General features: G+C 48.3%; 1 protein-coding gene across 2 annotated transcripts in view; it reads left to right on the plus strand.

Annotated features, from left to right (window-relative positions):
• Nucleotides 1–11,534, plus strand: part of LOC115078357 (killer cell lectin-like receptor subfamily B member 1B allele C) — a 359,813-nt gene that overhangs the window by 20,161 nt on the left and 328,118 nt on the right. For both annotated transcript variants that reach the window (XM_029581260.1, XM_029581261.1), the window contains exon 6: nucleotides 597–2,657. In XM_029581260.1, the coding sequence (XP_029437120.1) occupies nucleotides 597–720 (124 nt within the window). In that variant the 3' untranslated portion in view covers nucleotides 721–2,657. The remainder of the gene's footprint in view (nucleotides 1–596; nucleotides 2,658–11,534) is intronic.

Consider the following 11,534-nt stretch of genomic DNA (forward strand, 5'->3'; position numbering starts at 1 on the left):
GATCATCCAATCAGATCGCTCTGGTGCATGAGGGCCCCCCCCCCCCCCCTCTGCAGACCTCCTATAGCATCGGGGGGGGGGGGGGGGGCAGCGGGAGGAGGGGTCCATCCTACACCCGGCCAGAGGGGACATTTCATGTCCCTGCATTTTCAGTCTAAAAAAGGTCAATCCCTTATTATTGAGCACTGCCAAAGGTAGCGCCAATGGGCTCTTTATAAGCTGATATCATGGAGATAAAATGTGTACAAACCAAATAATGTGCACCTAGAAAAGGCTTAATCCCAAATTACCATGATTGATATACACAAAAAGTGCTTTCTTCACCTAAAACCAACTACAGGTCCCAGCATGGGAGCTCCACCTCCTGCCCATAGGCTGACACTAGGGCTGCAAACTAAAATCAGGGCCGAGCCTTCAGATCCTTTTCTAAACCTCAGCTCCCCCTGCTGCTCTCACCTCCTCCTCCCTCAGGCCTCCTGCTCTGCTCCCCCCCTCTCAGGGACCCAATGACCTTTCCTAAGATCCGGCTGCTGCACTTCCTGCGTTTGCATCCTCGGTGCTGACTCCCTGTCCTGTCTCTCTCCCTCCTTTCTCAGGGTCTCTGTATCGGGGTCCACGGAACAGGGCCGGTGCGTGGTAATGGGTCACGGCAGGTTTTATTCTAACTTCTGCAACACCACCTATACCTGGATTTGCCAGAAAGAAGCTGGGAAGGAGTAAAGATCCCCAGAGCCGCTCGTGGCCTGAGGGGAAGCCACAGAAAAGGAGGCCACGGATCATTTCCACCAGGAGAGCCGGACAGTAATGACCCCTTCCTTATTACAGACGCTGCCCGTGGACTCTAAGAGAAAGGAAACGGATTTTAAAGATGAATTACTGGAGCTCCTGTGCTGGCAGAGACTTCCCCTGTCTTCAGAGCTTTGTAAAATCTCACTTAGCTTTTGTTTTCCTGCTTCCTTTTTTCTTGTTTTAGGATTTTCTTTGTTTTGTCTTTAGTGTGAGCGATTTTACAGTAGCACAAAAAAATAATAAAATAATAATAATAATACCTCCAAAATTAGAAAATAAAATAAAAGCTGTGCTTGCACCACCTCCCCTGACCCCCCTACTACCCCCTTCGGCCATTCCTGGTCCTCAAAGACAGAAGGACCCTTCCCCCGTCCCCCCTGACCACTCCTGCCACAACAATGGCACCTGCGGCCCCTCCCTTCCCTCATCGCTTCCTTGCTGCAGAATTTGCAATCAGAGCATCGCAGAAACCAAGAGATCCCTCTAGCAGCCCTGCCACCCCCTCCTGCCCCCTTCATCAGGCGGCTGCATCCTCTTCTCCTTCCACAAAACTCTCCACCCCCTCCACTGCATGCACCGGGATCCCATGGGAAAGCAAAGATTGCCAGCACTGTGGGGCACACAGGGGGTGGGGAGGTGCACAGGGGATGGTGGAGAGGCACACAAGGGGTGCCGGAGGGTAGAAGGGGGAGGGCAGGGTAAATGGTGCTCTGTGCAAAATCTGAAACTGGCACATCCCTCTCCCCCTGTAAAAACTATAAATAGCTCAGATGTATTTTTGTCATCATCATCATCATCACATAATACAAATAAGAAATATTCAGTACCCGGGCAATCATCAAAATAACTTCCCATCCTGGACAGCAGAAAACATTCAGGCATGGAGCCTGCATCTAGGGAACATAAGGGACGGGAAATAATGGGAAGAGGAAACTTAAACCCTCCCTCCAACCTGCGGAGACTGAATGATTTCATAGAGGGAACCCCAAATCTTCAGAAACCTCTCCTCTGCCTTCTTAGGTTTGGTATCCAACGTCTTAAATTCTAATCACAATAATTCAGTCATTTCCATAATTTGCCGTTTGCAGCGTCTGTGCCCAACCATTTTGATACAATAACACCTTTGGGCTATAAGACGACTCGTAATGAAAAATAAAACCCCACATTTACTTCTGAGGCACGGCCCAGAATACCCAAGGCAGGTGCTGGAGGAATATTGATATTTACCATATCTGACACAATCTGCCTAATAACTCTCTCTCTCTGTCATGTGGCAGCACCCGGTCAGTGTTACATAGAAAGATGTCATCTCAGTTACCCCCACTATAATGTCTGCATGCCAGGAATCAGCCAAGGTATTCTAGGACATAAGGGAAGGAGGAAATGTATAAAGGGAGGACATTGTACCTTTACTGACTTTATACAGACGCTTTAATCTCCGAAATGTCACCTCAATTACCCCCTCTATAATGTCTGCTCGCCAGGATTCAGCCAAGGTATTCTAGGATATAAGGGAAGGAGGAAATGGATAAAGCGAGGACATTGTACCTTTACTGACTTTATACAGACGCTTTAATCTCTGAAATGTCATCTCAGTTACCCCCACTATAATGTCTGCATGCCAGGAATCAGCCAAGGTATTCTAGGACATAAGGGAAGGAGGAAATGTATAAAGGGAGGACATTGTACCTTTACTGACTTTATACAGACGCTTTAATCTCTGAAATGTCGCCTCAATTACCCCCACTATAATGTCCGCACGCCAGGATTCAGCCAAGGTATTCTAGGACATAAGGGAAGGAGGAAATGTATAAAGGGAGGACATTGTACCTTTACTGACTTTATACAGATGCTTTAATCTCTGAAATGTTTCCAATGTGGTCTGTCAGTTCTGAGTTTGAAATTCAAATTAACAAAGCTCCCTTCTGAAATGTCCCCAAGGAGGGCGCGATGGGTTACTGACCAAGGGCAAACATGAGGAAACAACCCAAGGCAGACCCATGAACTTCCTAAGAAACATCGCAGCATCAAACAATGTGCTGAAGGGACAGGTAAGTCTCTTCCCTCCTGTGAAGAATGAATTTTAAATCCAAAGGGGACACCGAACACCGTTCCCAGTCTAAAACTCTATCCCAGAACCGCTCTCCTAGGGATGGCATCAAACACATTTCATATTACGATGTCCTCTTCCTCCTTAGGGACTGACACCTTCTCAATCCTGTCTTCTTCCCTCACAGATAAATAAACTCTGGCTGTAAATTTAACATGTTATATACCCTTGTTTCATATCAAGATCACAACGGTTTATGAAATAACATTCATAATATTCAGAGAGAATTAACACATAGAGAGTGAAATGCTCCAATGCAAGTTACTCTGCTAGCTCAGTGGTTCTCAGCCTTTTTCTATCAAGACGCACCTGAGAGATGATGCTTACATGCAAGACACATCATTTATTTAACAGCTTTTAATATACCGGCGTTCGTGGGGCACATCACGCCGGTTCACAATGAACTTGAGACAGGATGGAATTACAAAAAACAGGGAGAGGGGGCGTGAGCAGGCAAGAGAAAAGGGAGCGGGGGGGAGGGTGGGATAGACAGCGAGGAAGAGGAGAGAGCAGCAAAGAAGGTAGAAAGGAGTAACCATAAGTGAGTAGAACATTATTTACAGCAGATTATAAAATACCAAATACAGAGATTAAACATATTTACAGCAGAGTATTGTGTGCAAAAACGATCTTTTTGATAGTGTGCTAAGGTGCCGGGGGGGGGGGGGGGCAGGTGTCTAAGGGGGGTTGGTCTGCCTGAACAACCAGGTCTTGATGCCTTTTTTGAAGGTGGGCAGGGAGGGTTCGAGGCGGAGGTGTGGGAGGAGGGAGTTCCAGAGGGCAGGGCCTGCTATGGTGAAGGCTCTTTCTCTGGTGGAGGAGAGGTGCGTGATTTTTAAGGGGGGGGGGGGTGTAGTGTGCCTGCAAGGGTGGATCTTGCGGGGCGGTAGGAGGAGTGGAAGCGAGGCATTTCCTTGAGCCAGGTGGCGTTGTTTTTGTAGAGAATGTTGTGCAGTATGGTCAGGGTTTTGTATTGAATGCGGAAGGGGATGTGCAGCCAGTGCAGGTCGATAAGAATGGGTGTGATATGTTCTCTCTTATGGGTGTTGGTTAGGATTCTCGCCATGGCGTTTTGCAGAGTTTGCAAGGGTTTGATGGTAGAGTATGGGAGGCCTAGCAGGAGGGCGCTGCAGTTGTCCAATTTGGAGAAAATGGTTGACTGCAAGACTAGACGGAAGTCCTGTGTGTGGAGGAGTGGTTTGAGATTTTTAAGGATCTGGAGCTTGTAAAAGCCACTTTCAGCAAGGACTTCATGTGTGGTTTGAAGTGTGGTGATGGTCTAGCATGACTCCCAGGTCTCTTACGGAGGTAGGTAGGGGGTGGAGGGCGATGTGTGGATGCTCTGCATCCACAGGAGTCCCCTGCATCCTAACAATGGGTGCAGAGCAGAATAAGACTTTTCCCTGTACACTCACCATACTAAAATATATCCTGATTCAGGTGTCATCTCAATAACAGCATCACAGACTCCCTCTACTACCAGGTGCATTGTAAAATAATACAAACAAACCCCACTCTGCACATTTCTATCAAACCTGCCTCACCTCAGCAGCACTAACTCCAAGAAATGAAACAGCAATAGCCCTGCCCATGAAAAGGCAGCAGTTATCCACCAGTGCAATATCATATGGAGAAAATACAGCAAATAAGGCTGATACACACCTCTAATAAAGTACCTCATCTCAGTCACATACACACAGAGCACAGACAGACCTGCCTTACCTCAGCAGCACTAACTCCAAGAAATGAAACAGCAATAGCCCTGCCCATGAAAAGGCAGCACCAGTGCAATATCATATGGAGAAAATACAACAAATAAGGCTGATACACACCTCTAATAAAGTACCTCATCTCAGTCACATACATACAGAATACAGACAGACCTGCCTTACCTCAGCAGCACTAACTCCAAGAAATGAAACAGCAATAGCCCTGCCCATGAAAAGGCAGCACCAGTGCAATATCATATGGAGAAAATACAGCAAATAAGGCTGATACACACCTCTAATAAAGCACCTCATCTCAGTCACATCCACACAGAGCACAGACAGACCTGCCTTACCTCAGCAGCACTAACTCCAAGAAATGAAACAGCAGGAGCCCTGCCCATGAAAAGGCAGCACCAGTGCAATATCATATGGAGAAAATACAGCAAATAAGGCTGATACACACCTCTAATAAAGTACCTCATCTCAGTCACATACATACAGACCTGCCTTACCTCAGCAGCACTAACTCCAAGAAATGAAACAGCAGTATCCCTGCCCATGAAAAGGCAGCAGTTATCCACCAGTGCAATATCATATGGAGAAAATACAGCAAATAAGGCTGATACACACCTCTAATAAAGTACCTCATCTCACTCACATACATACAGAGCACAGAAAGACCTGCCTTACCTCAGCAGCACTAACTCCAAGAAATGAAACAGCAATAGCCCTGCCCATGAAAAGGCAGCACCAGTGCAATATCATATGGAGAAAATACAGCAAATAAGGCTGATACACACCTCTAATAAAGCACCTCATCTCAGTCACACACATACAGAATACAGACAGACCTGCCTTACCTCAGCAGCACTAACTCCAAGAAATGAAGCAGCAATAGCCCTGCCCATGAAAAGGCAGCACCAGTGCAATATCATATGGAGAAAATACAGCAAATAAGGCTGATACACACCTCTAATAAAGTACCTCATCTCAGTCATATACATACAGAATACAGACAGACCTGCCTTACCTCAGCAGCACTAACTCCAAGAAATGAAACAGCAGTATCCCTGCCCATGAAAAGGCAGCAGTTATCCACCAGTGCAATATCATATGGAGAAAATACAGCAAATAAGGCTGATACACACCTCTAATAAAGCACCTCATCTCAGTCACATCCACACAGAGCACAGACAGACCTGCCTTACCTCAGCAGCACTAACTCCAAGAAATGAAACAGCAATAGCCCTGCCCATGAAAAGGCAGCACCAGTGCAATATCATATGGAGAAAATACAGCAAATAAGGCTGATACACACCTGTAATAAAGTACCTCATCTCAGTCACATACATACAGAATACAGAAAGACCTGCCTTACCTCAGCAGCACTAACTCCAAGAAATGAAACAGCAATAGCCCTGCCCATGAAAAGGCAGCACCAGTGCAATATCATATGGAGAAAATACAGCAAATAAGGCTGATACACACCTCTAATAAAGTACCTCATCTCAGTCACATACATACAGAATACAGACAGACCTGCCTTACCTCAGCAGCACTAACTCCAAGAAATGAAACAGCAGTATCCCTGCCCATGAAAAGGCAGCACCAGTGCAATATCATATGGAGAAAATACAGCAAATAAGGCTGATACACACCTCTAATAAAGTACCTCATCTCACTCACATACATACAGAGCACAGAAAGACCTGCCTTACCTCAGCAGCACTAACTCCAAGAAATGAAACAGCAATAGCCCTGCCCATGAAAAGGCAGCACCAGTGCAATATCATATGGAGAAAATACAGCAAATAAGGCTGATACACACCTCTAATAAAGTACCTCATCTCACTCACATACATACAGAGCACAGAAAGACCTGCCTTACCTCAGCAGCACTAACTCCAAGAAATGAAACAGCAATAGCCCTGCCCATGAAAAGGCAGCACCAGTGCAATATCATATGGAGAAAATACAGCAAATAAGGCTGATACACACCTCTAATAAAGTACCTCATCTCAGTCACATACATACAGAATACAGACAGACCTGCCTTACCTCAGCAGCACTAACTCCAAGAAATGAAACAGCAATAGCCCTGCCCATGAAAAGGCAGCACCAGTGCAATATCATATGGAGAAAATACAGCAAATAAGGCTGATACACACCTCTAATAAAGCACCTCATCTCAGTCACATACATACAGAATACAGACAGACCTGCCTTACCTCAGCAGCACTAACTCCAAGAAATGAAACAGCAATAGCCCTGCCCATGAAAAGGCAGCAGTTATCCACCAGTGCAATATCATATGGAGAAAATACAGCAAATAAGGCTGATACACACCTTTAATAAAGCACCTCATCTCAGTCACACACATACAGAATACAGACAGACCTGCCTTACCTCAGCAGCACTAACTCCAAGAAATGAAACAGCAATAGCCCTGCCCATGAAAAGGCAGCACCAGTGCAATATCATATGGAGAAAATACAGCAAATAAGGCTGATACGAATCCTTACATGCTAGTAAAGTACCTCATCTCAGCCACATACATACTGAACACAGACAAATATAGAATAAAAGACCACAAATTACAAATGCGGAAACAAAAACTGAAAGACCTTCTGCATGCAGTGCAAAAGTGGAGAACTAGAAACAGAAATATATTTCCCCTACACTAAAAACGTTCAAAGAGAGAAGAAATGCAAATTCTCAAAACTGACCTAGGATGACCCTTGTACCCAGTCTCACCTCTCACTTCTCCCAACTCCTTACTCATCCCTTCACATGCTCCTATCCCTGTCCAACATTCCTGACATCCCCCACTCCTGCATCCTCTTCCCCGTTCTCCCTCTCTCCCCTGCTCAACTCTCTCTGCTCTTCCCTCTCCCCTACCCAGCATACCTCTGACCATTTCTTTCCTACCCACTATCCCCTGGTCGCCCCACACTTCATCTCCTCCCTGCCCAGCAGCCCCCAGGCCTTCCTGCCCAGTACATTTCCCCCTCCTCCTTGCTCCCAGCCAGTATAAAAGCCTTCAGTCCAATCCAGAGTCTCCCTCCTGCTTTATCAGCAGCAGATGAGGGCATTGAGGAGAGGAAGATGAGGAGGCAGGGTAGGCAGTGGATCTGCAGAGCAGGCAGCTCCTGCCTTCATGTCCAAGCCCCATGGGGTGAAGAGAGCATCAGCAGCCTCACTGCCAGGCCAGGCAGGGGAAGATAACGGTGGTGTCCTGCCAGCCCCATATGAACGGGAGTTGGTGATCTCGCTCACAGTTTTTTTGTGATGAAAATTATGCGAGTTATCTCAGATGGGAAAAATGACCTCGCAGGCTCCGACCGCTGCGGGTAATTTTTCTGGGGACCATGATCTTTGGTACAAATCCTGTAAGGAAAAATTACTTACAAATGAGTAGAAAATGAAGAGAATTGACGCACAATTTCCATCACAAAACCTGCTTCCTCCCTGCTCAAACCTCACCCTTGGGAATAAGACTCCCAGCACCGCTGCTAGAGGTGTGGGGATCCTGCTGGACCCTGGAGACGGTTACCTGGCCTGAGGACGGGGATATCCACACAGCCCATCCCTGCGGGTAAAACGCTCTTTACGGATGAAGATGGCTTTCATTACTGCCAAAGAGGCAATTTTCAAAAGTCTGGCTCTTGATGGAAAAGTCCAGGGGAGCTCAGACGGGAAAAGCAAGCACAGACTCGCCCTTGGAAAAACCTCCCAAAGGGAACGGGTACCCTGCGGCCGTGTCCCCCTCCCCTGGTAAAATAGTGCACACGGGCTTTGCAGATACAAAACCTGCCTCCCCCGCCCCAGAACCACCACCACCGCCAAAATGCAGGAGGACGCAGGCGAGGCGTGGGACCAGGCTCACCCGTTTATACCCACAGTCAGGGTGGGCAACTTCCAGATCTCCTTTTCAGTCATGGAAGCAGCGGTTAAATCTGCCCTCCAAAGGGGTCATTTCCAATCAGCCTTGGGTAAGTGACACCGTTTACAAAGTGGACTTTCAGGAGCAGAAATCAGATTCAAAAACTCTGCCTGCATACTGGTCAAAATGTTCAGACAGATGTTTCCGGAAAATGAAGGCACGTGCATGTGAAAATGCAAACTTATGTGCATAAGTGCAAGCCCTGCGACCAACCCCACCCCCAGAAACCCCCTCGGCTCAGTACAGGTAAACCCGGACACGGGTGCTGAAGTTTGCCTACACGTTGGGCAGAAAATGTTACTACTAACCACTTCTATAGTATTTAAGGTATGCGGTTCTGTACAAATAGGCATAAAGGATGGTTCCTGCTCCATAGAGCTTACAATCTAATCAGGACAGATAAAGCAGCAGAGTTTCCCAGGCCTGTCCTGGGCTCCCACATCCTGTCACGTTTTCATGAGGCTTTACTGACAGACAGAATCACTCGACTCTGTGGTTCCTAATTCTCTGAAACAAAATCTAACACTGGGCACGAGACGAAGAAAAATTGGCCTTTCCGTCCCTGCACTGAAATGTTAAGTTTTCCATTTGTAATACAAGTGGCACTGAGCCAGGTTTCCCTTCTCAGCCTATAAGGGCTTCTCCTCTCCTCTGCCACAGCTTCCCTGGATGCAGTCAGAAGGAGAGACGTCAAGCAGCCCCTTTCACTCCCCCACACATTTCCCTGATACTGGGAACCCCAACGAGACTGCCCAGGGAAGGAAGACGTACGCCAGTAATCTCTCATCATGGGGCGAGCACCTCCACCATCTCCGGAGGAACGCTCCCTTCCCCCATCATCTCTCCTGCATCTCTGCCACTCCGGGATAAAAGTCTTCTCCATCTGTCTACAGAAACAACGAGACTGCCCAGGGAAGGAAGACGTACGCCAGTAATCTCTCATCGAGGGGTGAGCACCTCCACCATCTCCGGAGGAACGCTCCCTTCCCCCATCATCTCCTGCATCTCTGCCACTCCGGGATGAAAGTCTTCTCCATCTGTCTACAGAAACAACGAGACTGCCCAGGGAAGGAAGACGTACGCCAGTAATCTCTCGTCGTGGGGCAAGCACCTCCACCATCTCTGGAGGAACGCTCCCTTCCCCCATCATCTCCTGCATCTCTGCCACTCCGGGATGAAAGTCTTCTCCATCTGTCTACAGAAACAACGAGACTGCCCAGGGAAGGAAGATGTACGCCAGTAATCTCTGATCGATGGGTGAGCACCTCCACCATCTCCGGAGGAACGCTCCCTTCCCCCATCATCTCCTGCATCTCTGCCACTCCGGGATGAAAGTCTTCTCCATCTGTCTACAGAAACAACGAGACTGCCCAGGGAAGGAAGACGTACGCCAGTAATCTCTCATCGAGGGGTGAGCACCTCCACCATCTCTGGAGGAACGCTCCCTTCCCCCATCATCTCCTGCATCTCTGCCACTCCGGGATGAAAGTCTTCTCCATCTGTCTACAGAAACAACGAGACTGCCCAGGGAAGGAAGACGTACGCCAGTAATCTCTCATCGAGGGGTGAGCACCTCCACCATCTCCGGAGGAAGATCATCATCTCTGCCACTCCGGGATGAAAGTCTTCTCCATCTGTCTACAGAAACAACGAGACTGCCCAGGGAAGGAAGACGTACGCCAGTAATCTCTCATCGAGGGGTGAGCACCTCCACCATCTCTGGAGGAACGCTCCCTTCCCCCATCATCTCCTGCATCTCTGCCACTCCGGGATGAAAGTCTTCTCCATCTGTCTACAGAAACAACGAGACTGCCCAGGGAAGGAAGACGTACGCCAGTAATCTCTCATCGAGGGGTGAGCACCTCCACCATCTCCGGAGGAACGCTCCCTTCCCCCATCATCTCCTGCATCTCTGCCACTCCGGGATGAAAGTCTTCTCCATCTGTCTACAGAAACAACGAGACTGCCCAGGGAAGGAAGACGTACGCCAGTAATCTCTCGTCGTGGGGCAAGCACCTCCACCATCTCTGGAGGAACGCTCCCTTCTCCCATCATCTCCTGCATCTCTGCCACTCCGGGATGAAAGTCTTCTCCATCTGTCTACAGAAACAACGAGACTGCCCAGGGAAGGAAGACGTACGCCAGTAATCTCTCATCGAGGGGCGAGCACCTCCACCATCTCCGGAGGAACGCTCCCTTCCCCCATCATCTCCTGCATCTCTGCCACTCCGGGATGAAAGTCTTCTCCATCTGTCTACAGAAACAACGAGACTGCCCAGGGAAGGAAGACGTACGCCAGTAATCTCTCGTCGTGGGGCAAGCACCTCCACCATCTCTGGAGGAACGCTCCCTTCCCCCATCATCTCCTGCATCTCTGCCACTCCGGGATGAAAGTCTTCTCCATCTGTCTACAGAAACAACGAGACTGCCCAGGGAAGGAAGATGTACGCCAGTAATCTCTGATCGTGGGGCGAGCACCTCCACCATCTCCGGAGGAACGCTCCCTTCCCCCATCATCTCCTGCATCTCTGCCACTCCGGGATGAAAGTCTGCTCCATCTGTCTACAGAAACAACGAGACTGCCCAGGGAAGGAAGACGTAAGCCAGTAATCTCTCGTCATGGGGCGAGCACCTCCACCATCTCCGGAGGAACACTCCCTTCCCCCATCATCTCCTGCATCTCTGCCACTCCGGGATGAAAGTCTGCTCCATCGGTCTTGTTGCTTGCATGGAGGCAGTAACGGAGTTGCCCTTAGAAGTTCTTTGCAAATCTCTTTTCAAACCTTTGCTACATTTTTGATATTCAGTTGTGTCAGATTTAGGGGTGATACAATTTTAGATGGAGATAGTGAGAGCTTGAGAACATTCAGTCATAGTGACAAAAACAACAAATGCTGTAATCTTCCCCCACCCAAAGCAAAGCCTGTCCGATGGGGAGTCTCCAGGACTGGTGCCATCAACAGAAGATCCATCAGCGACATAG

Source organism: Rhinatrema bivittatum, chromosome 16 (genome assembly GCF_901001135.1).
Source record: "Rhinatrema bivittatum chromosome 16, aRhiBiv1.1, whole genome shotgun sequence".
In the NCBI taxonomy this organism is placed as follows: Eukaryota; Metazoa; Chordata; class Amphibia; order Gymnophiona; family Rhinatrematidae; genus Rhinatrema; species Rhinatrema bivittatum.